General features: G+C 41.3%; 2 protein-coding genes across 3 annotated transcripts in view; one reads left to right on the forward strand and one right to left on the reverse strand.

Annotated features, from left to right (window-relative positions):
- Positions 1 to 26,696, forward strand: part of psmd1 (proteasome 26S subunit, non-ATPase 1) — a 126,199-nt gene that overhangs the window by 46,232 nt on the left and 53,271 nt on the right. The gene's annotated exons all lie outside the window — the stretch shown is intronic.
- On the reverse strand, positions 1,725 to 23,216 carry htr2b (5-hydroxytryptamine (serotonin) receptor 2B, G protein-coupled). 2 transcript variants are annotated; one of them, XM_067994628.1, is made up of 3 exons: positions 21,885 to 23,216; positions 3,657 to 3,857; positions 1,725 to 2,911 (listed from the first exon to the last, which is right to left on the reverse strand). In XM_067994628.1, the coding sequence occupies exons 1-3, from the start codon at positions 22,282 to 22,284 to the stop codon at positions 2,031 to 2,033; spliced, it is 1,482 nt and encodes a 493-aa protein (XP_067850729.1). In that variant the 5' UTR covers positions 22,285 to 23,216; the 3' UTR covers positions 1,725 to 2,030. The 2 variants fall into 2 exon arrangements, with proteins under 2 accessions (XP_067850729.1, XP_067850730.1); XM_067994629.1 differs by lacking the exon at positions 3,657 to 3,857 and having other exon boundaries at positions 21,885 to 23,215.

Raw genomic sequence — 26,696 nt, forward strand, 5'->3', positions numbered from 1 at the left:
GTTGTCCAGGTCTTGCTGCATGTGGGCTCGGACTGCTTCGTTGTCTGAGGGGTTGCAATTGGGACTGAACACTGTGCATTCATCAGCGAACATCCCCAATTCTGATCTTATGATGGAGGGAAGGTCATTGAAGAAGCAGCTGAAGATGGTTGGGCCTAGGACACCTCCCTGAGGAACTCCTGCAGCAATGTCCTGGGGCTGGGATGATTGGCCTCCAACAACCACTACCATCTTCCTTTGTGCTAGGTATGGCTCCAGCCACTGGAGAGTTTTCCCCCTGATTCCCATTGACTTCAATTTTACTAGGGCTCCTTGGTGCCACATTCTGTCAAATACTGCCTTGATGTCATCTGGTCTATTCTCCTGTTCCTACACTCACTTGCACGTGGCACTGATAGTAATCATGGGATCACTACCTTTTGAGGTCCTGCTTTTTAATTTAACGCCTAACTCCTTAAATTCACCTTGCAGGACCTCATCCCTTTTTTTTTTACCTATGTCGTTGGTACCGATATGGACCACGACTACCGGCTGTTCACCCTCCCCCTCCAGAATACCCTGCAGCTGCTCCGTGACATCCTTGACCCTAGCACCAGGGAGGCAACATACCATCCTGGAGTCATGTTTGCGGCCACAGAAATGCCTATCTGTTCCCCTTACAATTGAATCCCCTATCAATATAGCCCTGCCACTGTTATTGCTCCCTTCCTGTGCAGCAGAGCCACCCCTGGTGCCACGAACTTGGCTCTTGCTGCTTTCCCCTGATAAGCCATCTCTCCCACAACAGTATCCAAAGCGGTATATCTGTTTGAGAGGGAGATGGCCCCAGGGGACTCCCGCTCTACCTGCCTAGTCCTTTTACTCAGCCTGGCGGTCATCCATTTCCTCTCTGCCTGCGTAATCTTTACCTGCAGTGTGACCACCTCACTGAACATGCTATCCACGATAATCTCAGCATCGCGGATGCTCCACAGTGAATTCACCCACAGCTCCAGCTCCGAAATGCGGTTAGCCAGTAGCTGCAGCTGGACACATTCCCTGCACACGTGGTCGCCAGGGACACCTGTAGTATCCATGACTTCCCATATAGTGCAGAGGAGCATATCACGGGTGCGAGCTCTGCTGCCAAGATTTGCCTTAGATTTACACTGCGCTCACCTCTCAGACTCTCTTCCCGCTCTCGGACTCTCCTTTTACGCTGTGCTCACCTCTCGGACACTCATCCAAAAGTGTAGCCTGTAGCCTGTATCCTATCCCGCACCAAGTCCCATTCACTCAAAACTCCTTCCTTGTTGATGTATTTGGCATTCTGTCCCAAAATGCCTCCAATTTAAAATTCTCATCATTGTGTTTAAATTGCTTCATAGCCTCGCGCCTCCTCTAGCCTTACAACTACTACCCCACCCCCCCCCCAACAAACTCTCCGTTCTCAGACTCGGGCCTCCCCCCACCTTGCCCCATCTTTGGCATCTGTGCCTCCTGCTGCCTAGGTCCTATGTTTGGTAATTCCCTCCCTAAACCCCTCTGCCTTTCCTCCTCCCTCTCCTCCTTTAAGATCTTCGTTAAAACCTGCCTCTTTGGCCAAACTTCCTAATATCGGTTTCTTTGGCTTTTTCTCCGACACTTCTTTGAAGTGTTTTTTCTACGTTAAAGACATTATATAAATGCTATTGTTTTTTTTTTGATAAAATGTCAAAATTAATGGTTTCAAATTTGACACTCTGTCACATCATGGTGGACTTTATTGGTGGATTTAATAGCTTTCAAAGCCAGTAGAATGAGGGCATCTAAAATCACTTTGACATAGGACCTGGGATGATGTACTGTAAACAACGTAACTATTAAAGCAAAATACCACACAGATCACTATACAATGAATTGTAAATGCATGTACTGGTGTTTAAAAGGTTTTATCAATAATGACTTGAGCCACGTGTTGAGTCTTTACACTGTGCGCATATTTAACCGCCACACTGTACAGAACGCTAAACAGTTGGTTCCTCTTGCAGTTTGTTCTTTTGCTTTCTATATTACACATAGCTAACTGCCTCTTCTGCTTTGTCCATCTCATTGTCAGCGAGTAATAGTGTGTCCAGCATTACTGATGTTGTTTGGACAGGGGCAGATCGCAGCCTCAGGGGACTAGCATACATTGGGTTAAGCCCATTTTTTGTATTGTGCCTTATCAATAAGTTTTCGTTGATTGATGTTCGAAATGATATCCGGCTGGAATACTTTCTAAGCATTTTAACTTCCTTATTTCTTATATATTTACATGTAATGTAGCGGCTAAATGCCTCGCGAAACGTCTTGTTGAAAAGAGTGTAGACAAGGGGGTTGACTCCTGAAGAGACATAACCCACCCAAACAAAAATTTCCATCAGTGTTCCAATAAGTTCCTGATCACAGCTCTTGCAGAGGGCGGAAGTGACATTTGTTACAAAAAATGGGCACCACATTACCAAAAATAGGAAGAATACTATTCCTAAAACCTTGGATGCTCGCTGCTCATTGCTGATGCTCTGCATGGACTTTTTACCCAAGGTGGAGAGTCTTCTGATGGGTATGTCCTCAAGTGTGCAGGAAAATGTCTTGTCCTTTGGTGAACCGTTGAGCATTGCCACCTTCTCGGGAGACTTGGTGGATGTAAGGTCTTGCTGAAAAACTGTTGAGACAGTAGTCCAGTTAAAATGTTGGGGTGGTTTGGCTTTGATCAGATATGCTTTCTTTCTCAGCACTTGAATTGTCAGGAAGTAGATAACCATCATGATGGCAAGCGGAATGAAGAATGCAGCCAATGACCCAAAGATCATGAAATTTTTGAATATGTCAATTTTAAGTAAGCAAGTTTTATTTATAAAGGTGTATGTTTCATCCTGGAGGCCTTTGATAGGAATGGGAACAGCAATGCCTGGATCGAAGAGAAAATAAATTGAGAACAATACAGTAATTGTTTTTAAGTTTTGGTATTTTCCTGTCAAAACTACTAATGGTTTTATTTGGGAAGACATTCTGTTCAGTTGTATTCAATTTGGATGGTAATTGGCTATTTTGGAGCATGTCCATTGCCTGGACATAATAGCGCATCAAAATTAAAAATACTACTTTGGTGCATTCAGATTCCTTTGAGTCAACACTTCTGTGTTCTGTATATTTCTGGAACTTCAAGGAAAATTATTTTTAAAACTCTACACTGCTGTCATAATTAATCTGAAAAATAAATATTTCCAATTTTCATTCTTATTTCTCTCTTAATTGTTGCAATAAAGTTGCAGTCTAATTTTCAGTCCAGGCCGTTACCCACAATTAAGCAGTAATGCTCTAGATTGATATAGATTGCAAGCAATATGGAATTCTAATATTTATGAAACCCTAAAATCCTTTACTGGCTAGTAGCTTTGCTCGTTGCTGACCTTTCTTGACCACTGAAATCGAGCTAAAACCAATATGAAACCATGCTTGGACTTGATCTGAGTGCAGAAGAATGGATTTTTATCCCTGCTGATAAGCTTACAAATAAGAATCCTTTTACAATTTATTATGGTTTCTCCATAGCTGGTTTAATAATGCGGTGTATTATTTAATTTGGTATATGTTGATGAGAAAAATCAAATTAAGAGGTATGAATCAAGGTTTCTAGAAAATGTTACACTTACCAATTGAGATGAGCCATACTACTGTGATCTTAACGAGAACCTTAGCCCTGGAGTTAAAGCGACTGTGTTGAATAGGTCTTTTAATAGCAATGTAACGGTCCAATGAGATTGCACACAGATGCATAATGGAGGCTGTGGATAAAAGAACATCCAGGAAGATCCAGACAGGACATACCTCTGAGGCTAAAGGCCACTCAGAATCTGAAAGTAAGAAAGATCTTTACTTAGCAGGCAGAATAGTGTTGCAGATTATTTAAAAGTCTGCAAACTAAGCTATTGGCTTTGTTTATAGCGTAATCTTTTGGTTTGAATTACATTGCTTTCAAAAGCACCAGTATACTTCTGTTCCAGAAATTCGTCGCATACCCTTTCTGCAAGAATCAGAACAGGTGCAACTGCTACATATCAAATGCTGTAGCAAAACCCCTCTCATTACATTTCATTTAAACATAATTGAAAATGTCATTTATATGCAGTGTAATTTATTTGTCATTTCTATAAAACCACTTCCTGTTTTAAATTGTATTTAGCTTCAACCTTTGCATGGATCTGCCAATCAATAGTAATCAGCTTTACAAGGAGCAGAGACAGAGTTGATTTGGCTAGAAATCAGAGTGTTTTTTTTTTCTTTCCTTAGCAATTATTTCATTTATGATGTTAGAAATCAAATACACACTGGTTCTACCATTTGAAATTGACTTTGATTGGTATTTATTGATATACTTACTGACTGACATAGATTAAGAAATGAGCACACTATCGTGGACAGTATGATTGAGACGAAAAGATTTCTTTAAGGTGGAAACTTGAAATTTTTTTACACATTTATTTTTGAGGGGTTATTCAGGTAAATTTCCTATCTACTTTTGTAAGTTTTTCCTTGCCTGGTGTCTGAAGTCGTGACAGCGAATGCATAGCATATTTCTGGGTTACTAATGCTTCCTGTACCTGGACACCAGATGACACCAGAAACTGCCCAGGTCATGAGTCTCCTTTTTTGATTTTTCTCTTCACCTGCTGGGGCGTGCTGCATTCTCCGTTTAATGTCTCCTCATTCAACAAGGTTCAGATCAGGATTGAGAGTTGAGCATGCATCTGGCCTGCTCTGTGGTACTGAGTTTTACCATACTATGCTCAGTATCTACCCTGTTGCCCCTTGAGATTTTAAGATTAATTAATGCACACACTGCTATCCATGATTTAAAAATAGTTGAGTCCATTGAGTTCTTTTGTGCAAGGTACTTCTCTGTTGACCACTATTTCCACATGTACAGACACAAAACCAGCCTGTGTGTGTGGAATAGCTACTCAAAGGAAGGGAAAATTTCAGCATTATTTTTTAAGCTGATTGAGTAAGTGATTGCCGCTTGCCAGGGGTCTAAGGGCAATGAAGGGGAAACTTGTATTCCTAGCAGATGTTTCAAGGACTTACTGAAAGGAAGTATGTCATGAAAAATACGCTCCTATATTTCTTTTGGCTGGTCCATTTAAATCTTCATTAGCATGGTTGAATTTACTAAAATACTGACTTGCAGGTCTTTGACTGAAATCTGGAAATGTTTTAGTTCCTTACAACAACAATAACACCTTGCATTTATATAGTGTTTTGAATGTAGAAGAACATCCAAAGGCATTTCATAGAGGACACTGAGCCAAAGTAGGAGTAGGTGGAATGTCCAAACGTTTGGTCAAAAAGATGGGTTTTGCAGAGAGCAAGGTGCTGAGGCGCAGGGATTTAGGGAGGGAATTCCAGAGCGTGTGGCCTAGGCATCTAAAGGGATAGCCACCAATGGTAGGTTGAAGAGAGGGTGTGAATGCATAAAAGGCCAGAGACGGAGGAATAGGGTTTAGGGAGGAGGGGGATATTGTAGGGCTGGAGGAGGTTAGAGATTGAGGTGAAGTCATGGAAGGATTTAAACATGAAAATGAGAGTTTTAAATTGGAGGAGCTGGACTGGGAGCCATTGTAGGTCAGCAAGGATAAGTGTGATGGTGAGCAGGATTTGGTGCAGTATAGGGTATGGCCAACAGAGTTTTGGATGAGTTGAAGTGTACAGAGGGTGGAGGATGAAAAGCCAGTCAGGAGAGCTTTGGAAGAGTTGTGTCTGGAGGTGACAAAAGCATGGCTGAGGGTTTCAGAAGCAGAAAGGCTGAGGCGGGGGTGGAGATGGATAATGTTACAGAGGTGGAAGTCGGTAATCTTTGTGATGGTGAGTATTTGGGGTCAGAAGCTCAGCTTGTGGTCAAATAAGACACAGATTGTGAACAGTCTGGTTCAGCCTAAGACGGTGGCGAGAAGGGGGATGGAATCGTTGTTGTGGATACGGAGTTTGAGTTTCAGTCTTCCACAGTGTTTAACTGTAGAAATTGTGGCTCATCCATGACTGGAAATCAGACAAGCAATCTGACAACAGAGAGATGGTGAAGAGGGAGAGTAGGGTGTTGTCAACGTAAATGTGAAAGCTGACCCATGTCTGCAGATGAAGTTACCAAGAGGTAACATGTCGATGAGGAAGAGGAGGGGACATGGGTACATATTCGGGGTTGGGGGGAACTCCAGATGTGACGACACCAAGGCAGGAAGAGAAGCCATTGGTGGAGGTACTTTGGCTACGTTCGGATAGGTGCAAGAGTGTAATTGAAATTCAGTTGAAATCCACAACAAAGGGGAGCAACATTTTTAGAATTCATATAGAAACTGTGTTGCATAGCCCAGTCTGTTGATATGCACAAGTTATGGTGATACAGTTATGCTCTATAGTTGCATACAAATCAAAATAGCTAGATTTGCGGCTGCATTTCAGGATGTTAATGACGTATGGGACATTTTTCAATTTACCCAAATATTTTAAAAAGAGGTTTGTTTATAAGAATTTTATCCTACATGGAATAATTTACGTCACTGCTTTTAAAAAAAATCTCCAAATGCAAAATGGAATTAAGGTGAAAAAGTTTAATCAAATAAATTTTGGCACCCAAGGAGTAAATCTGTGAACCCTTTGTGGTTTGAAATGTTGAATTCCATGAGTAACCGTTCACTGTTCCATTTGTTGAAATTACGACCATCCTGCAGCTTTCTACATTGTTCATTTTTAAAAAAAAACTATCTATCCCATCTCCATTTGTGAGATATTCTTTCCCCTTTCTCGCATTTTGTGTCATTTTGTCTGCTTTTGGATCACTGATGTTCAGAGTGCTTGGTAATTTTGCAACTGTTTGGAAGCTGCAAAATTGGAAAAAGATAATTTAGAAAAATAACTTCAATATCTGACCTATAATTATTTAATGTATAATTATGGTTCTGATGTTAAATATAAGTGCATGAAATGTTTTGCATACCATTTTTCTAAAGGTCTGGGATTTTAATCATTCTAAATTATAGAAAGGATGCAGAGGCATTGGAGAGGGTGCAAAAAAGATTCACAAGGATGATACCAGAACTGAGAGGATATCCTTATCAGGAAAGACTAAATAGGCTGGGGCTCTTTTCTCTAGAAAAGAGAAGGCAGAGAGGTGACCTGATAGAGGCCTTTAATAGGGTTTGACAGGGTAGATGTAGAGAAAATGTTTCCACTTGTGGGGAGTCCAAAACTCGAGGTCATAAATATAAAATAGTCGCTAATAAATCCAATAGGGAATTCAGGAGAAACTACTTTACCCAAAGAATGGTAAGCATGTGGAACGCACTACCACAAGGAGTAGTTGAGGCAAATAGCGTCGATGCATTTAAAGGGAAGCTAGATAAGCACTTGGGAGAGAGGGATAGAAGGGTATCCTGATAGGGTTAGATGAAGTAGGGATGGAGGAGGCTCATGTGGAGTATAAACACCAGCATAGACCAGTTGTGCCGAATGGCCTGTTTCTGTGCCGTAGTTTCGATGTAACTCGACGTAAACTAGTAGAATCTCGTGCGTTATCTGTTTACCAAGTTTTCTGGTGATAAGTTTTTTAAAATTCAGAATTGGAGGACCAGTAGCCCATTTTGGGTTGGAACTGAATGTTAAAGGTAAATCCAGCAAGCAACTTGCTACTTGCCATATTGGATTGGAATATAGAATCATAGAAAGGTTACAGCATGGAAGGAGGCCATTCAGCCCATCAAGTCCATGCAAGCTCTAAGCAAGAGCAATCCAGCTAGTCCCACTCCCCTGCCCTATCCCCATAGCCCTGCAAATTTTTTAGTTTCAAGTACTTATCCAGTTTCCTTATGAAGACCATGATTGAATATGCCTCCACCACCTCCTCGGGCAGTGCATTCCAGATCCTAACCACTTGCTGTGTTTTAAAAAAAAGTTTTTCCTCATGTCACCTTTAGTTCTTTTGCCAATCACCTTAAATCTATGTCCTCTGGTTCTTGACCCTTCTGCCAATGGGAACAGTTTCTCTCTATCTGCTCTGTCTAGTCCTTTCATGGTTTTGAATACCTCTATCAAATCTCCTCGCAACCGTCTCTGTTCCAAGGAGAACAGCCCCAGTTTCTCCAGTCTATCCATGTAACTAAAGCCCCTCATCCCTGGAATCATTCTAGTAAATCTCTTTTGCACCCTCTCTAAGGCCTTTACATCTTTCCTAAAGTGTGGTGCCCAGAACGGGACACAATACTCCAGTTGTGGCCGAACCAGTGTTTTATAAAGGTTCATCATGACTTCCTTGCTTTTGTACTCTATGCCTCTATTTATAAAGCCCAGGATCCCGTATGCTTTTTTAACTGCTTTCTCAACCTGCCCTGCCACCTTCAATGATTTGTGCACATATACCCCGAGATCTCTCTGTTCCTGTACCCAATTTAGAGTTGTACCCTCTAGTTTATATTGCCTCCCCTCGTTCTTCCTACCGAAATGTATCACTTCGCATTTTTCTGCGTTAAATTTCATCTGCCACCCGTCCGACCATGCCACCAGCCTGTCTATATACTCTTGAAGTCTATCACTATCCACCTTTATTGTTTACTACTCTTCTAAGTTTTGTGTCATCTGCAAATTTTGAAATTGTGCCCTGTACACCCAAGTCCAAGTCATTAATATACATCAAGAAAATTAGTGGTCCCAGCACCGACCTCTGGGGAACATCCCTGTACACCTCCCTCCAGTCCGAAAAACAACCATTCACCACTACTCTCTGTTTCCTGTCACATCTAATTTTGTATCCATGTTGCTACTGCCCCCTTTATTCCATGGGACGCAATCTTGATGATAAGCCTACCATGCGGCACTTTTTCAAACGTCTTTTGAAAGTCCATATACACCACGTCAACTGCATTACCCTCATCTACCCTCTCTGTTACCTCATCAAAAAACGCTATCCGGTTAGTTAAACACAATTTGCCTTTAGGGAAAGCCGGCACGGGTTTATTAATCAATCCACACTCGTCCAAATGACCTGTTAATTCTATCCTGGATTATTGTTTCTAAGAGTTCCCCCACTACTGAGGTTAAACTGACTGGCCTATAGTTGCTGGGTTTATCCTTGCACTCTTTTTTTGAACAAGGATGTAATATTTGCAATTCTCCAGCCCTCCGGCATCACCCCCGTATCTACGGATGTTTGGAAGATTATGGCCAGTACCTCTGCAATTTCTACCCTTACTTCCCTCAGTAACCCTAGGATACATCCCATCCAAACCGGGTGACTTATCTACTTTAAGTACGGCTAGCCTTCTAGTACCTCTTCTTTATCAATTTTTAGCCCATCCAGTATCTCAATTATATCTTCCTTTACTGAGACTCTGGCAGTATCTTCTTCCTTGATGAAGACAGATGCTAAGTACTCATTTAGTATCTCAGCCATCCCCTCTGTCTCCATGAGTAGATCTCTTTAATGGTCCCTAATCGGCCCCACTACTCTTACTACCCGTTTACTGTTTACATGCCTGTAAGAGACCCATCTCCTCTTTAAAGGCCGCCCACTGTTCAATTACAGTTTTGCTTGCCAATCTTTGATTCCAATTTACCCGGGCCAGATCTGTTCTCATCCCATTGAAATTGGCCCTCCTCCAGTTGAGTATTTTTACTTTAGAGTGTGTAATTGTTTTAATCTGAATATAAATTCAGATTAAAACAATTACAAAAACATAAGGGAGATGAAAATGCTGGAAAAGCTTATCAAGTCAAGCAGCATCTTTGGAGAAAGAAACAGAGTTAACTTTTCAGATTTCGTCAGAACTGGAAGATGTTAAGAGTTAAAGTTTTTGAGCAAGTACAGGGCCGAGGAGAAAAGAACAAAAGGGAAGGTCTGTGATAGGGTAGAGGGCATGAGTGACAGAGCGGAGATGTTCAGCAAAGCGATCACCCAGTGTGTGTTTGATCTTCCCAGTGTAGAGGAGACCGCATTATGTGCAGCGGATACAGTATACTAAATTGAAAGAAGTACAAGTAAACTGCTGTTTCACCTGGAAGGAGTGTTTGGGGCCTTGGGTGGTGGGAAGGGAGGAGTGAAGGGGCAGGTGTTGCATCTCCTGCGCTCGCACAGGAAGGTGCCGTGGGGAGAAGAGCAGGTGTTTGGGGTGATGGAAGAGTGGACCAGGGTATCGCAGAAGGAGCAGTCCCTTCGGAATGCTGAAAGGGGATGGGAAGATGTGTTTGGTGGTGGGATTGCGCTGGAGGTGGCGGAAATGGTGGAGGATGATACGTTCAATGTGGAGGCTGGTGGGGTGGAAAGTGAGGACAGGACGGACCCTATTATGGTTCTGGGAGGGAAGGGAAGGGGTGAGGGCAGAAGTGCTAGAAATAGGATGGATACGGTCAAGGGGAATCCTTGGTTGAGGATTCCCCTCCACTGACTTCTGCCCTCACTGTGCTAGAAATAGGATGGATACGGTCAAGGGGAATCCTTGGTTGAGGATTCCCCTCCACTGACTTCTGCCCTCACCCCTCCCCTCCCCTTCCAGAACCATGATAGGGTGCCCCTTGTCCTCTCTTTCCACCCCACCAGCCTCCACATCGAACGTATCATCCTCTGCCATTTCCGCCACCTCCAGTGCGATCCCACCACCAAACACATCTTCCCCTCCCCTCCACTTTCAGCATTCCGAAGGGACCGTTCCCTCCGAGACACCCTAGTCCATTCTTCCATCACCCCAACACCCGCTGTCCTCCCCACGGCACCTTCCCATGCAAGCGCAGGAGATGCAACACCTGCCCCTTCACCTCCTCCCTTCCCACCATCCAGGGCCCCGAACACTGCTTCCAGCGGTTTACTTGTACTTCCCTCAATTTAATAGTATCCGCTGCACACAATGCGGTCTCCTCTACTTTGGGGAGACCAAACGCAGATTGGGTGATCGTTATGCTGAACACCTCCACTCTGTCCGCAAGCGTAACCCTGACCTGCTGGTCCCTTCCCACTCCTACTCTGACCTCTGTGTCCTCGGTCTCTTACACTGTTCCAATGAAGCGCAACGTAAGCTCGAGGAACAGCACCTCATCTTTCCTTTAGGCACTTTACAACCGTCCGGACTCAACAATGATTTCAATAACTTCAGATCATAACCACTGCTCCCGTTTTTTCGGTCAGCTAGTGCTGGTAATGGTTCTGCTGCTGCCATTTACAGCTACTCCTGATCAATCTTTTCTTTCTTAACCTGTTCCATTACCACCTTACTTGCCTTGCACCATCATCCCTTTTGTCACTTAATCACTCGTGCCCTCTACCCTATCACAGACATTCCCTTTTTGTTCTTTCCTCCCCTCCCCTCCCTTTTCCTGGCTCTGTACTTGCTCAAAAACTTTAACTCTTTTAACATCTTCCAGTTCTGACGAAAAGTCTTCGACCTGAAACGACCTGTTTCTTTCTCCACAGATGCTGCCTGACTTGCTGAGCTGCTCCAGCATTTTCTGTTTTTACTTCAAATCTCCAGCATCTGCAGTATTTTGCTTCTGAGGGAGATGATTAATTTGTTTTGAAGATTTCAGTGCTGGATTTGTACAAAGGAAATGACCTTTAAGTGAAGCGAGGGCTGGTAAAGATCTAGTTCATAAATCCATGAAATGATGCCTCTGAGAATAACCATATGTGTACACAATTAATTATTAGAACAAAGTTGGGCCGTGAGGGTATGGGTACACACATGATGGAGAACGATAGAATATCCCCTGTTGAGTTAGGAGGACGTGAACCTCCCAAGCAAGTGTAATCTTTCCATGTGGAATAACTTAGGAAGCAGTGGAATTAACTGTGTATTTTGTTCATGCAACAGTGTGGAATAATTTAGTATTTCAAGTAATTGTATTTTGTTTTGTTTTAATGGGAATTGCTGGAAGCATGAAGGATGCCTCAGTATTTCCATTGTATCAAGTGCTCTACAGACTCCCCTTTGGAAGCGTAATGAGGTGTTGCATACATTTGGCCAGCATAACCTTAAGTTCTCCTTCCACCAGTGCTGCCTTCACAAATGAATCATGAAGCTGGTATGAGTGTTTACCTTACTAATTACATTCAAAACGAAATAAAACAGGCTAAATTATCTGTTGGTTGCTCAATTAGGAATGTACTGCTTTTGCAATTTCAATTTTACACAGCAAGCTATAAGCACAGTACTGGTGCCTGAACATGGTAAATTTGTAACAGCAGTTTGGGGAAGGACACATTGCACATTAATAGATTTTAAGTTATACTGGAATCAGATTAAGGTTGGTGGAAGCTTTAAATACCAGCAAGACAAATTAAAAATGAGAAAGGTTTAAGATGCAAGCTAGGGGGAGCTTTTTCACCTAAACAATTATAGATTTGTAGAATAAGTTATCATGGAGAATATATGGTAATATAATATGGTATTATATGATTAACAGATTACATTGTGGCTGTCATGTGTAAAGCTTCATCAGGTTTAGGCCTGGGCACTGCCAAGTTGAAATTATAGGGATGTATTCTGTAGAAAATTCACTGAATTTTGTGCTTCAGTTTCCTTGACGCATTTAAAGAACATTCAGATGAATTCAATGGTGCACAACTGGTTTAGGCATTCATCACCATAATCTGTCAGAAACACATCAAGTACCATCGGGCAATGTTCTCCTCTGCCAAAACTGGTCACTACTCAAGGATCATCATGGAATGCAAAGATAATCCCCGGCTTTTCTCCACTACCGACCGTTGTCTTAAACCCCTCTCCCCTGCTGCTTCCACCCTCACCTCCAACAACAAGTGCTTATGGACTTCTTTGTCATTAAGATTAAGCCCATCCGTTCAGCTGCCTCCGCCTCATCCCTCCCTTGCCCATCAAGCCAGGGTTCCCCCCTGTACTTAGCTTTCTTTAGTTTCTCTCCTATCTCTCCTCATGCCCTATCCAAGCTCATCTTGTCCATGAGACCCATCTCCTGCTCTCTTGACTTTATTCCCACCAAACTGCTGACCACCCAACTTTCCATCCTGCCTCTCCTGCAAGCTGATATTGTAAACTGTTCCCTCTCCTTGGGTACTGCCCCCTCCCTTTCAAATCTGCCATCATCAACCCCCCCCCATTTAAAAAAAAAACCTTGACCCCTCTGTCCTTGTAAACTACCGCCCCACCAACCTCCCATTCCTCTCAAGTCCTTGAACGTGCTGTCACTTACCAAATCCATGCCCATCTTTCCTGCAACGCCATGTTTGAACCCCTTTAATTAGGTTTCCGCTCCTTCCATAGCACTGAAACAGCCCTAATCAAAGTCACAAGTGACTGTAACCTTGACTGTGCACTATCCCACCTCCTCTTTCTCAACCTCGCTGCAGCCTTTGACATGGTTGACCACACCATCCTCTTCCAACCCCTCTCCATTATCCACCTGAGTGGGATTGCCCTTGCCTGGTTCCCCTTTTGCCTATCCAGTCGTAGCCAGAGAATCTCTTGCAATGGCTTCTGTTTTCGCCCCTGTACCGTTTCCTCTGGAATCCCTCAAGAATCTATCCTTGGGTCTCTCCTATTTCTCATTTACATGCTACCCCTCGGTGACGTCATCCGAAGACATGAAGTCAGGTTCCACATATACGCTGACGATACCCATCTCTCTTAATCCATCCACTGCCTCTGTGTTGTCAGACTGCTTGTCCGACATCTGTTCCTGGATGAGCCGCACTTTCCTCCAATTAAACACCGGGAAGACCAAAGCCATTGTCTTATGCCCCCACCACTAACTCTGTTCCCTTGTCACTGATTCCATGCCCTCCCTGGCCACAGTCTCAGACTGAACCTGAGTATTCACAACGTCAGCATCCTATTTGATCCTGAGCTGAGCTTCCAACCCCCTATCCTCTCCATCACAAAGATCGCCTACTTCCTCCTAAGTAATGTTGCTCGTCCCTGCCTCAGGTTATCTGCTGCTGAAACCCTCATTCATGCTTTTGTTATCTCCTGACTCGACTATTCCAATACTTTCCTAGCCAGCCTCCCATCTTTCACCCTCCGTAAACTTGAGCTCATCCAAAACTCTGCCTATAATCCATCCCGCACTAAGTCCTGCTCACCCATCACCTCTGTGCTTGCTGACCAGCATGGCTCCTGGTCCAACAATGCCTCAATTTTAAAATTCTCATCCTCGTGTTCAAGCTATTTTACCTTGTCCAGATTAGTAGAACCAGAAGACATGGCCTGCGCTTGAAGGAGTTTGAATTCAATATGAATCTGCAGATTCAATATTTCAGTGAGCGCGTGGTTAATCGATGGAATAGGCTCCCTAGGGAGACAGTGGGAGTAGCTAGTATTGATTCATTCAAATGCAAATTAAATAGATTCCTTTCAGAAAATAACATTTTGAGATACAGTATATGAGTAATTTGAGACATGTGTGGCAAGTGTAGCATGTTTTGGAGGAAAAAGGTAACTTTGGACCTATGTTTCCCAAAGCTCTCCATCGCTGGGGTTTCCTCGTGTCATATATGGGTCTGTTGTAGACTGATTGATTGCAATGGTTAGTTAACAACTCCATTATCATTGTATTGTGCGACTACCAGGATGGTAGAAAGGGAACCGAGATGGACCGTGGTCATTTTATCTAACAATTCCCATGTTCCTCTCCCTCCGTGTAACCTACAACCCTCTAAGAACTCTGCTTTTCTCCAACTCTGGACTGTTGTGCATCCACCGTTGACAGGCTTCAGCCGTTTAGGCCCTAAACTTTGGAATTCCCTCCCTAAACCACTTTTTTGTGTTAGATGCTATAAGAACATAAAGTCTGGAGTGAGAAAATGCCATTTGAATGATGAAGCCAGCTCCATGCAGAGTTCATACTTCAGGATTCTTTCATTATCTTGCATGGAACTTTTTTTAACCCATCCCCATTATAAGTTTGGTTTGGCCTACCCAAATTTAAATGCAATCTCTTATTCAGATGGTCTCGCAAAGATTGCTCACCTCATAATATTTACTCCTGCCCACGAGTGTGCACAGTATTAGCTATGCTGCTTTTTTCAGTTCCCTTTTAAGTGTCCATTGTTAAATGGTTGGCAAATATTACACTTGGTGGGAGCTTCTAAGTTAGCTTCAGAAGTGATGTACATTTTAGTTTGCCTAATTTGTTTTATATTCGTTGGTGAGATTGCATGTACTCATGCCAACAGAACCCCTAATTTGATTCTAACAAACTATCTAAAAATTGAACTGTATAACATCTAATGTTGTCAAATTTTAATCATGGCTTTTTTAAAAGTAGTGTTTATACAGTCTTGGTTATCTTTTGTTGTGATGTTCTGAGGAGTCTGTTCAGCCCTTTCAGTACATAACTGTCTTACCCTGTTTCTTGTCATATATCTTTGCAGAATTTTCCTCATCTTACTAATAGATCTAAAACTAATTGGAAGACTAGAAATAATGGTATATAGAAGTAATGTCACAATGATTTTTCATAAACTGTGTTTTTGATATATTTAATGTTTAATATATTTGCTGGCTTGAAGCTAGAATTCTATTCAGTATAATTCTTCAGAAGCCAAAAGGCTTTCTGCTCTGTTTTGTTTCTTTCTCTTCCCACGCCCCACAGCTTCATTTCATTTTACTTCCTCTCTGGTCTCTCCTCAGTTTGCTTCTTTCCTACCCTAACCAAGTACTTTAAGCATCACCAATTAAGTGAAATCTGGTATCGTCTTCTGTATTGAAACTGCACCAGTATACTTCAAAACATGATGTGACGGCACTTTGAATTTAATGTCTTTGATTTGAAGGTGGCTAATTCTGTCCTTAGTGGACTTTCCTAAAACATTAAATGAATTCCCTCAAGGAACTGGAGAATGAAAAATTGGTAAACTGTATTTTTGTAGAGCGAGCTTGTGTATTTTTTTATGGATTAAGTTCTTCCAAGTACCTGGCTATCTCTATGCAAGGTTAAAATTTTCCATTTTTTCCTGAATATTTAAATACTGGTTTTACGATATTCTCCACCCTCCCCCAACAATTTTCTCTCCTCCTTCTGTCACTGACCTTTTATGCTGTGGTACAGTTCCATGAATGCTGACATTCTCTGATACTTACCCACTTTCCACGTATATTCCTAGATAAGTGCCATTGGGCTATTCAGTGATGAGCTACACAGCTGAACCCAATCCTGTTCTCACCTGATGTCCACACTTACCAGTGTTACTAAATGGCAATTACCAATGGGAACCTTGGTTAATTTTTATTCACCACTCTGGGAGTCAGAGGATTTTCCCCAGTTTTTCCTAACTTGACTGCCGTTTTTTTCTGGTAATTTTGCCTCTCTTAGGAGAGACAAGTCATAGAATCTTACAGCACAGAAGGGGGCCATTCAGCCCATCATGCCTGTGCCGGCTTTTTGAAAGAGCTATTCAATTAATCCCACTGCCCCTAATTATCTTAAATCTGTGTCCTCTGGTTACTGACCTACCAGCTGGTTATCAAAACCCCTCATGATTTTGAACACCTCTATTAAATCTCCCCGTAACCGTCTCTGTCTAAGGACAACAATCCCAGCTTCTTGCCTCCACATAACTGAAGTCCTTCATCCCTGGCATAATTCTGGTAAATCTCCTCTGCATCCTCTCTAAGGCCATGACATCCTTCCTAAGGTGTGGTGCCCAGAATTGGACACAATACGCTAGCTGAAGCTTAACCAGTGATTTATAAAGATTTAGCATAACTTCCTTGCTTTTGTACGCAATGTCTCTATTTCTAAAGCCAAGAATCCCAAATGCTTTTTTAACAGCTTTATTAACTTGTCCTGCCACCTTCAAAGACTTGTGTACGTAAACCCCCAGGTCTCTCTTCCTGCATCCCCGTTAAAGTTGAACCATTTAGTTTATATTGCCGTACCTCATTCTTCCTTATCCTTAGTCAGGGTGTTGCACTGCCTGTTTCACATTGTTATGGGTTGTAAATTGAATCATAATTTTCTGTCAATGCATTTTTTTGAAACGACTTGCATCTGATCTTTTCTGAATATATGGCTATTTGATTTTTTTTAAATTCAGTGATTTACTGTGTTGTTTCTGGACAATACTGATGGAGAGTGAGGTTTGAACTTCAGTTTGAGTATATTTCTGCATTTTAGTATAGTTTGTGGATATAGGTTGTAAGAAAAAAACTGCAGTGTTGCTGGTGAAGTGAAATTGGAATTAATTTAAATCCCCAGACCAGATGCATGTGCACTAAATCATATTATTCATAAGAAGCTGTGGGATTTCCGTAGCTAACACAGATTCCATCTAGGCATGGATGAATTGATGGCATGTTTATCTGAGAACCACTTCAGAAAATGGTTCTGCGATATCAGCTCAGGTATCAGTACAAAGAAACCATGTTTATATGGAGAAGTGGATTTCACAACATTAAAACAACTGTGGAGGCAAAAGCTTGTACATGTGAAGATGTTTTTAAATTATCGTGTATCTTCTTCAATGGCTGGGGAAGATCTGTATAGGGCACTGTAAAACTGCTTTCCTAACCTGTATGGTAACTGGAGCCACTCAGCCTACCATTAACCAAAGCTACAGAGTAAACTAGCAAGAAATATAAAAACTGACAATGAAAGCTTCTACAGGTATATAAAAAGGAAGAGGGTAGCTAAAGTAAACATTGGTCCCTTAGAGGATGAGACTGAGGAAACAATAATGGAAAACAAGGAAATGGCAGAGGAATTGAACAGATATTTTGTATCTGTCTTCACAGTAGAAGACACTAATAACATACCAATAATAGAAAATCAAGGGGCAAAGGGGAGGGAGGAACTAAAAACAATCATTATCACTAGAGAAAAAGTACCAGGTAAACTAATGGGTCTAAAGGCTGACAAGTCCCCTGGACCTGATGGCTTGCATCCGAGGGTCTTAAAGGAAGTGGCTACAGAGATGGTGGATGCATTGGTTGTAATCTTCCAGAATTCACTAGATTCTGGAAAGGTCCCAGCGGATTGGAAAACCGCAAACATAACACTCCTATTCAAGAAGGGAGTGAGACAGAAAGCAGGTAACTGTAGACCAGTTAGCCTAACATCTGTCATTGGGAAAATGCTAGAATCCATTATTAAGGAAGTAGTAGCAGGACATTTGGAGACTCATAATACAATCAAGGAGAGTCAACATGGTTTTATGAAGGGGAAATCATGTCTGACAAACTTATTAGAGTTCTTTGAGGAAGTAACGGGCAGGGTGGATAAAGGGGAACCAATGGATGCAGTATATTTGGATTTCCAAAAGGCATTCGATAAGGTGCCATAAGAGCTCATGGTGTTGGGGGTAATATACTGCCATGGATAGAGGATTGGCTAACTAACAGAAAACAGAGTCAGGATAAAAGGTTCATTTTCAAAATGGCAATCTGTAAATGGTGGGGTGCCGCAGGGATCAGTGCTGGGACCTCAACTATTTACAATATATATCAATGACTTGGATGAAGGAACAGAGTGGCCAAGTTTGCTGATGATATAAAGATAGGTGGAAAAGCAAGTTGCGATGAAGACATAAAGTGTCTACAAAGGGATATTGACAGGTTAAGCGAGTGGACAAAAATTTGGCAGATAGAATATAATGTGGGAAAATGTGAAGTTATCCACTTTGGGAGGAAAAATAAAAAAGCAAAATATTATTTGAATGGAGAAATACTACAAAATGATGCGGTACAGAGGGATCTGGGTGTCCTCATACATGAAACACAAAAAGTCAACATACAGGTGCAGTAGGTAATCCGGAAGGCAAACTGAATATTGACCTTTATTTCTAGGGGAATGGAGTATAAAAGCAGGGAAGTCATGTTACAACTGTACAGGGTGCTGGTGAGACCGCACCTGGAGTACTGTGTACAGTCCTGGTGCCCTTATTTAAGGAAGGATATACTTGCATTGGAGACCGTTCAGAGAAGGTTCACTGCGTTGATTCCGGGTATGGAAGGTTTGTCTTCTGAGGAAAGATTGAACAGGTTGGGTCTATACTCATTGGAGTTTGGAAGAATGAGAGATCTTATTGAAACATAAAAGATTTTGAGGGGACTCGATGGGGTAGATGCTGAGAGGATGTTACCCCTCATGGGGGAATCTAAAACAAGGGGGCATAGTCTTAGAATAAGGGGTCGCCCATTTGAGACGGAAATGAGGAGGAATTTCTTCTCCCAGAGGGTCGTGAATCTTTAGAATTCTTCACCCCAAAAAGCTGTGGAGGCTGAGTCATTGAATACATTCAAGGCTGAGTTCGACAAATTTTTGATCAGCAAGGGAGTCAAAGGATTTGGGGAAAGGGTGGGAAAGTGGAGTTGAGTTAAAAATCAGATCAGCCATGATCTCATTAAATGGCAGAGCAGGCTCGAGGGGCCGAATGGCCTACTCCTGCTCCTATGTCTTATGGTCTGTTATGGATCTGGGTGTCCTAGTACATGAATCACAAAAAGTTAGTATGCAGGTACAGCAGGTGATTAGGAAAGCAAATGGAATGTTGTCATTTATAGCAAGGGGAATGGAATATAAAAGTAGCGATGTTTTGTTACAGTTGTACAGGGCATTGGTGAGACCACATCTATTATACTGTGTGCAGTTTTGGTCTCCTTAATTAAGAAAGGACATTGTTGCTTTAGAGGCGGTTTAGAGAAGGTTCACTCGACTGATTCCTGGGATGAGGGGGTTATCTTATGAGGAAAGGTTGGACAAGTTGGGCCTGTGTACATTGGAGTTTAGAAGAATGAGGGGTGATCTTATTGAAACGCATAAGATCCTGAGGGGACTTGAAGGGATAGATGCTGAGAGGATATTTCCCCTTGTGGGAGCAACTAGAAACTAGGGGCCACAGTTTAAAAATAAAGGGTCTCCCATTTAAGATGGAGATGAGGAGAAATTTTTTTTCTGAGGGTCGTGAGTCTGTGGAACTCCCTTCCCCAGAGAGCGGTGGAGGCACGGTCATTGAATATTTTTAAGGCTGAGTTAGATGGATTCCTGATTAACAAGGGAATCAAATGTTATAGTAGGTAGACGGGAAAGTAGGTTAGAGGTCGCAATCAGATCAGCCGTGGTCTTATCAAACGGCAGAGCAGGCTCGAGGGGTCGAATGGCCTACTCCTGCTCTTAATTCGTATGTTCGTAAAAGATGGGCACCTCTGCTGTTGATACCCAAGTTTCCATTTATGTTGTCATCAAGAGGTGCAGCCTTCAAAGGTGTCTGTGACTACTCTGTTTTGATAGTGCACATGGCATCCAAAGAATTCAGTGCCATCTCCTTTTATTTTCACTGTGTTGACACTGATGTTAGTGTTTCCACTTGTGGCAGCGTAGTAAACATGGGATTTCAAATCAACTAAAATTTTAAGTGGCTTTTAAAATATTATTTTGCACAGTTGCTTGCAAAATGCTCATCCTGCTGTACTTTTCAAAAGCTCAGATGGAAATAATGGCAAAAATTAAATATCACACTTTTTTAAAGAAAAATCCATGTTTCTTACATAGCATTTTTCTCTTCATTTAAGTTCAAAGTATATTATTTTTTCATCAGCAATTTCTATTTTTCTTCACATGAAGTTAAAATCACATTTGAATAGCAAATTTCTACATGTATTTCCTGCATGAGAATAGCTTTGTTGTGTTAAATAATTCAACTATTTACAACCAATGGTTTTTCAAAAAATTGAGTTGAAGAATTGAATCTTTTTGGGATATCTTGAAATTAAATTGAAAAATAGTTGTTTTAAGGGTTCTGTTGTGTTGTAACAAACTGTGATATCACCACTGTATACTTGCAAGTATTTTCCCCTGCTCCCTCTCCCAGAGAAATTGTGGGGTTTTTTTTGTTTTTAGAGGAATGTTTTGGTTATACACTAGTTTTAAAAAGGGAGATTTAGTAAGGGAAAATATCTGCGAAGTACATTGTCGGGAATTGTTTCATGTATAAACTGCAGCTTTTGGTTAACAAGTTAAATATTTTTGTGTTTTTATTGAAGAACGAAACCAAGAGGGAATATTTGCAGATGTATCTTTATAAGTACATTGGGATGACCGAATTCAGTTGTTTTTCTGCCTTTTTGCAAGGAATATTCCCTGTCTAGTAGATTGTACAGTGACCAACTGCCAGTCAGTACCATTTGTTCAAATAAAATTTTTATAGTAACTTCTGGAGTATTGCGGTTTGACACTATAGTATCAAACTTTCAATATATTCATGTGCAGTAGCAGTTTATATTTTGTTTCACAAACTAGTGCTTCAATTAATATGATATCTTTGATAAAAGAATCCTTATCAGATGAAACCAATTGTAACTAGTTGAATCTTGCACTCACAATAGTGTAGATCGTTGTATACAAAGTATGCTCTTGTTCAGAAGATATTGCAAAATAATAGTTTTAACTACAAAGATATGTTGAAGATGATGCAGTTTGATTTTTATCACAGAGCCAATTTATCATAAGTTTATAGTGTAACAGATTTTTCAAGATGCATGTTACGGTCTGCGAAAAAGAAGCAAGGCTATTGGAAACTAGACCCTTTGTAAGACCAGAAAGAAAAGGCAGAACACAGAAAATAATTAAAAATGTGCATGTAAGAGTTTATGGTGGGAGAGACGTATGAATGATATGAATTTGATACAATTCAAAGAAAGGATTAAATTATTAACTCCACTCCCAGGCATTTACATTTAGGTGGAAGAGCCCGTCATTTCAATTTTCCTCAGTAAAGATGAAACTAACCCAAATTAATCATATCATAAATAGCTTAATTTTATAGCAGTAAGTAGGGCATGGTTTGGCTTTTTATGATCTATGGATTGCTTTTAACACTGAACTGAGTGTGGAACACTGCAGTTCTATTGAAGAGAAAATTGAATGACACTTACTGAACAGAATGTTTAGAAGAGCGATGGGCATCACCAGGAATCCAACTAACATGTCTGCTACTGCAAGTGACATGAGGAAGTAGTTGGTGGCATTCTGGAGTTTCTTCTCGAGAGAAACTGCTAAAATAACAAGTATATTGCCTCCAATGGTGGGTATGATCACCAGTAAAATCAGTAGCGCTGCCCACTGCAGTCCGTCCTTAGATTGATCCCCTTTTAAAAAGTTAGAGTCGATAAGTAGACTGGTGAGCCTGGATTCCTCTGTAATTGTCAGATAGAAGGTTCCGTTTGTTCCAGAGCTGTTGAAGGGCTGGATTGGAGTTGCCTGCATTCTGCTGATTGTAAAAGTGCTTGTAGAATCCGCTGCGTTAGACGTGCCATTACTGTCTGGACCCGGCATCGTGCTTTGAGTACTGGCAGTTGTCCTTCTGGTTGCTTTTGAAGAATGGTGAAGAGCATGGTCTGAACAGTCAGTTCACGGGCTACTGGCACACTTGTGCCAGACTAACATGTCTATACTCCAGATTCTTTTGGAAGTTTTGTCCCTCATTTTGGCTAACCCTGTACTCCTGAGTGAATATTAAATTCTCCATCTTTTGTTCAAAATTTCCATTGCACCTATTTGCTGTGACTGTTTTATAATAAACGTTGATAGAAAAAAAGGAAAATGTTTTTTTAACAGGGTTGTGAAGAGCCAGAGGTTCCTTAAAAGTGAATAGCTATCCCTCTGCCTCCAGCTACTCCTAGCTGCTGCAAACACTTCCCGTTTAGTCATGCAGATTTCTAATTAAATTCACTGTATATTGTTACAGGGACTGGAATTGCTCTTACCTCCGTAAGACAGATGCTTTTCAAATATGCTCAAGAATTGTTAATGTAAATTCAGCCGTCAGTTGACAAATTAGCTGCTGTTGCTTGGGTTGCTATGTCAGGAAATCATCTTAGTCCCCCATTTCTTTCTCTGCCTCCTCTGAAATGTATAAATTTGTTTTGAACCATTTGCTGTATTGCTGCCAGGTCACTGCTTTCGTTTCACTCCTTATGACTGTACTATATCTTTTCTTACTACTCATTGATACTGGACTTCTTCACCTCTCCTGTGATTTTTATTCTGGCCTTTGTATCTCCATTCTGGAGAGTATTTGGTACTTCAGGTTGATATACCGTGGCTGTTTTCTTGGGCACTTACGTTCTTTTCTCTACAATGCTTCTGTGCCTCATTGTACAGTTCTGGTGCTTATCTCTGTGCTAAAGATGTTGATTACCCCGTCTCTGTCTCGTACGCACTTACCCTGCTGTTTTCTTTCCCAAGTATAGAGTGCTGTTCTTTTGCCATACTGCTGTCGGATGCTACTAGCCTCTAGTGGTTGAATGAAGGAAAACAAATGATCATTTTTACTTTTGGAACAGAGCCAGACGGCTGAAGGGTAACATCATAAGTGACTGCAGTTGAAAATTTATTTTCTTTTCGAGGAAATTTTTTTTCTACTCTTCCTAGAGAAATATGTAATCTATCTTGGTGACCTGGGTTACATCTATCCCAGAGTTAAATCTTCCTATCGTAGATAAATCAATACCAAAGCCTAAGATTTTCTGTCATCTTTACTACATACCTTGTGATCTTAACCCTTTTCTTAAACATTTGAAAAATTTTCAATGAAAACTTCTGCTTTTTGCCTGACTTATAAGGAAAGGGTTAAGTTGTAGGAGAAATCAATTCTTCCTGAAACAGTGGTCATTTCTTTTGTGGTTTCTTCATTAGTATTTGTGGAAAAGTGTAAACCATAAATTGGTCCCTGAGAGGATGCAGGAACTCCTGCAGGATTTATGAAAGTACTGGCGTTTATCTTGAATCCAGTATGTGAAAAGGCTACAGAAGAGATGGAAACAGTAGTTGTTGCAGACACCCATGGCTGTCGAACTTCAGTAAGTCATTAATTGTAGAATAAATTAATCTTTTGTAGAGCAGATACAGAATTTGAGTATATGTTAAACTTAGTTTTTTTGGATTTGTTAAAGACTGAGCAAATTCCACCCCCTCCACCCCACCCCCACCATCCCCGATTTTCTTCCCGAAATCTAAGGTATAAAATTAACTGATTAATGATGTGCCAGTGGCATTTTACATTCTGCTGGTATGTTAGATTAACGGCTATATTTTGCAAATGTGCCGATGCATCAGTCTGTTATGAATGCCAGTCTCGGTAACAAGTTTGTTCGACCTCGGTAGGAAGTTTAAAATAGTCTGCTTTAAAATTACCTGATCGTGAGTTATTTTAAAGCAGACTGCTATTAACGATGTGCAAGTTCAAGTCACTGATGTGATAGGGAAGTACCTCGTGGTTGATAGAGGAAAAGTGTGTATTGAAAGCCAATTTTTTGAAGACCTCACTGCTGCTACTGTAAAGTACTATACTGACTGCATTCATTCTGTGGTACAAGTTGTAAGTCGAATTTTGGCATGTATTGTCAGTTGATGTTTGTGTGGAAAATAAGATGTGTGAAGTCGTTGTAAGAAAACGGCTGAAATAAAACAACTGAAGAGCTGAGAATGAGGTACCTTTTAAAATCTGGGGTGTGAATCATACGTATGCATATATTTTTCTTTTGGTTGTTATTTTTGTGTAATTCCTATTAAGCCTAATGTATAAATCATCTCCCTCTACTTCCAGGAGCTAATATACACAAAGTTGCAACTTGTTTGGCAGCATTTACAGGAGGTTTCAGCTTGTAGCTGGACAATCTTTAAAATGCTAGATTAAAAATTTACCCAGGAGAGGGAAGGATTTTGAAGGCATCACAAAGTAAGAAATAGGCTTAATTTAGCAAAATTTAGAGATTGATGAGGGTGACCATAATCGTGGTCCCTACATAATTAAATCACAATATTTGTTCATTTTGCAGCAACTTTAAAAGATGCAGTGAAGCCATCTGCCTTGTGTGAAGCAAAACAGTACTTTTCAAAATTGTCTTCCTTTTGTCATGATCCCCACACACAATCTCAAACTGAGAGAATTTAATCCTTTTGCTAATGCAGCGCTATAGATTACCACGAGGAGATACAAGAGCAAGCTGATGAACCCTGATTTTCTCTCTCTTCCTCTTTCTGCCTCATGAGAGGAAGTGACTGTCCTCATCTCAGTTCCTCACCCTGAAACAATAACACAGATTAGAAGCTTGTAATAGGAAACTGTGGCTATGTACCTATATCTTGCCACTCTGAAGTAACTGATTACACTGCCACTACCAAGCCTGGCATTTATGAAAAATCCTACGTTTGAGTATTTTTAACTTTTTTTCATAAATTGTGAATCAGATAGGCTTTGCTGTGTCGACTGATACATTTGTGTTCTCATGCTCTCAGCAAGAAAGAGGTTTCATTTGTGTAGTAGATTTTTGTCATAGAAACATAGAAAATAGGAGCAGGAGTAGGCCATTCCGCCCTTCGAGCCTGCTCCGCCATTCAGTATGATCATGGCTGATCCTCTATCTCAATACCATATTCCTGCTCTCTCCCCATACCCTTGATGCCTTTTGTGTCTCGAAATCTATCTAACTCCTTCTTAAATATATTCAGTGACTTGGCCTCCACAGCCTTCTGTGGTAGAGAATTCCACAGGCTCACCACCCTCTGAGTGAAGAAATTTCTCCTCATCTCAGTCCTAAATGTCCTACCCCATATCCTGAGACTGTGACCCCTCATTCTGGACACCCCAGCCAGGGGCAACATCCTCCATGCATCCAGTCTGTCTAGCCCTGTCAGAATTTTATATGTTTCAGTGAGAACCCCTCATTCTTCTAAACTCGAGTGAATACAGGCTGAGTCGACCCAATCTCTCCTCGTACGACAGTCCTGCCATCCCAGGAATCAGTCTGGTGAACCTTCGCTGCACTCCCTCTATGGCAAGTATATCCTTTCTTAGGTAAGGAGACCAAAACTGCGCACAATTCTCCAGGTGTAGTCTCACCAAGGCCCTGTATAACTGCAGTAAGACATCCTTACTCCTGTACTCAAATCCAAAATGACAATTTTGTAATGACTCCCTACCTAACAGCACTGTGGGAGAACCTTCACCACACTGACAGCAGCGGTTCAAGAAGGCAGCTCACCACCACCTTCTCAAGGGCAATTAGGGATGGGCAATAAATGCTGGCCTTGCCAGCGACGCCCACATCCCATGAACAAATTTTTTTTTTTAAAACTCGCAAACATAAACGTGCTATCTGTTCAAAAATTCTGTTCTTGAAATTAACCCTTCACAGAGTTCACGTATTTGATATGCTGATATGTAGTGCTATGGACCACATTGAAAATGGCTTTTGATTTGCAAATGATTTTATACATGTACTCTATTTCATATGTTTTGAATATCGAATGCCAAAGTTTGAAACTATAAATTATTTGAGAGGCACCTGCAATTTTTTTTTACTTCAAATTTATGTAAGTTTCATAGTGGATCTCTCTCGGCATTGCTCGTGTTGAGTTTGAAGATGCACTGTTTTGCGTTGTGTGCTCACTAAGCCCTGGCAGCAGTCATCTTCCTGCCCCAGTAGAACCTTTCTCTGCACAATAGATTTGTTTTCACCCTCTTTTTCCTCCCCCTTCCCTAACTTGGTAGGGGCTTTCTCACTTGCTGTCTTTTCTCTCCCTCTTCCCACAACCTCAGTAGAATCTCTCATTTCCAAGAAAATTCTTCCCATCTCATCTGCATACACATACTGAATCTGCATGTGTTTAATCAATGCCAACCTTCTGTTCATTAGTGTACATATCATCCGAAATTGGGAATTGGGGTAAATTATAAGTACAGC

The sequence above is a fragment of the Heptranchias perlo genome, chromosome 13 (assembly GCF_035084215.1).
Source record: "Heptranchias perlo isolate sHepPer1 chromosome 13, sHepPer1.hap1, whole genome shotgun sequence".
NCBI lineage: Eukaryota > Metazoa > Chordata > Chondrichthyes > Hexanchiformes > Hexanchidae > Heptranchias > Heptranchias perlo.

Coding starts and splice junctions, on each gene's coding strand:
- htr2b (XM_067994628.1), bottom strand. CDS start 22,284: ATGCCGGGTCCAGACAGTAATGGCACGTCTAACGCAGCGGATTCTACA. Junction 3,858..21,884: donor TCTTCTAAACATTCTGTTCA/GTAAGTGTCATT, acceptor TCTTACTTTCAG/ATTCTGAGTGGCCTTTAGCC. Junction 2,912..3,656: donor AGTATGGCTCATCTCAATTG/GTAAGTGTAACA, acceptor TCTTCGATCCAG/GCATTGCTGTTCCCATTCCT.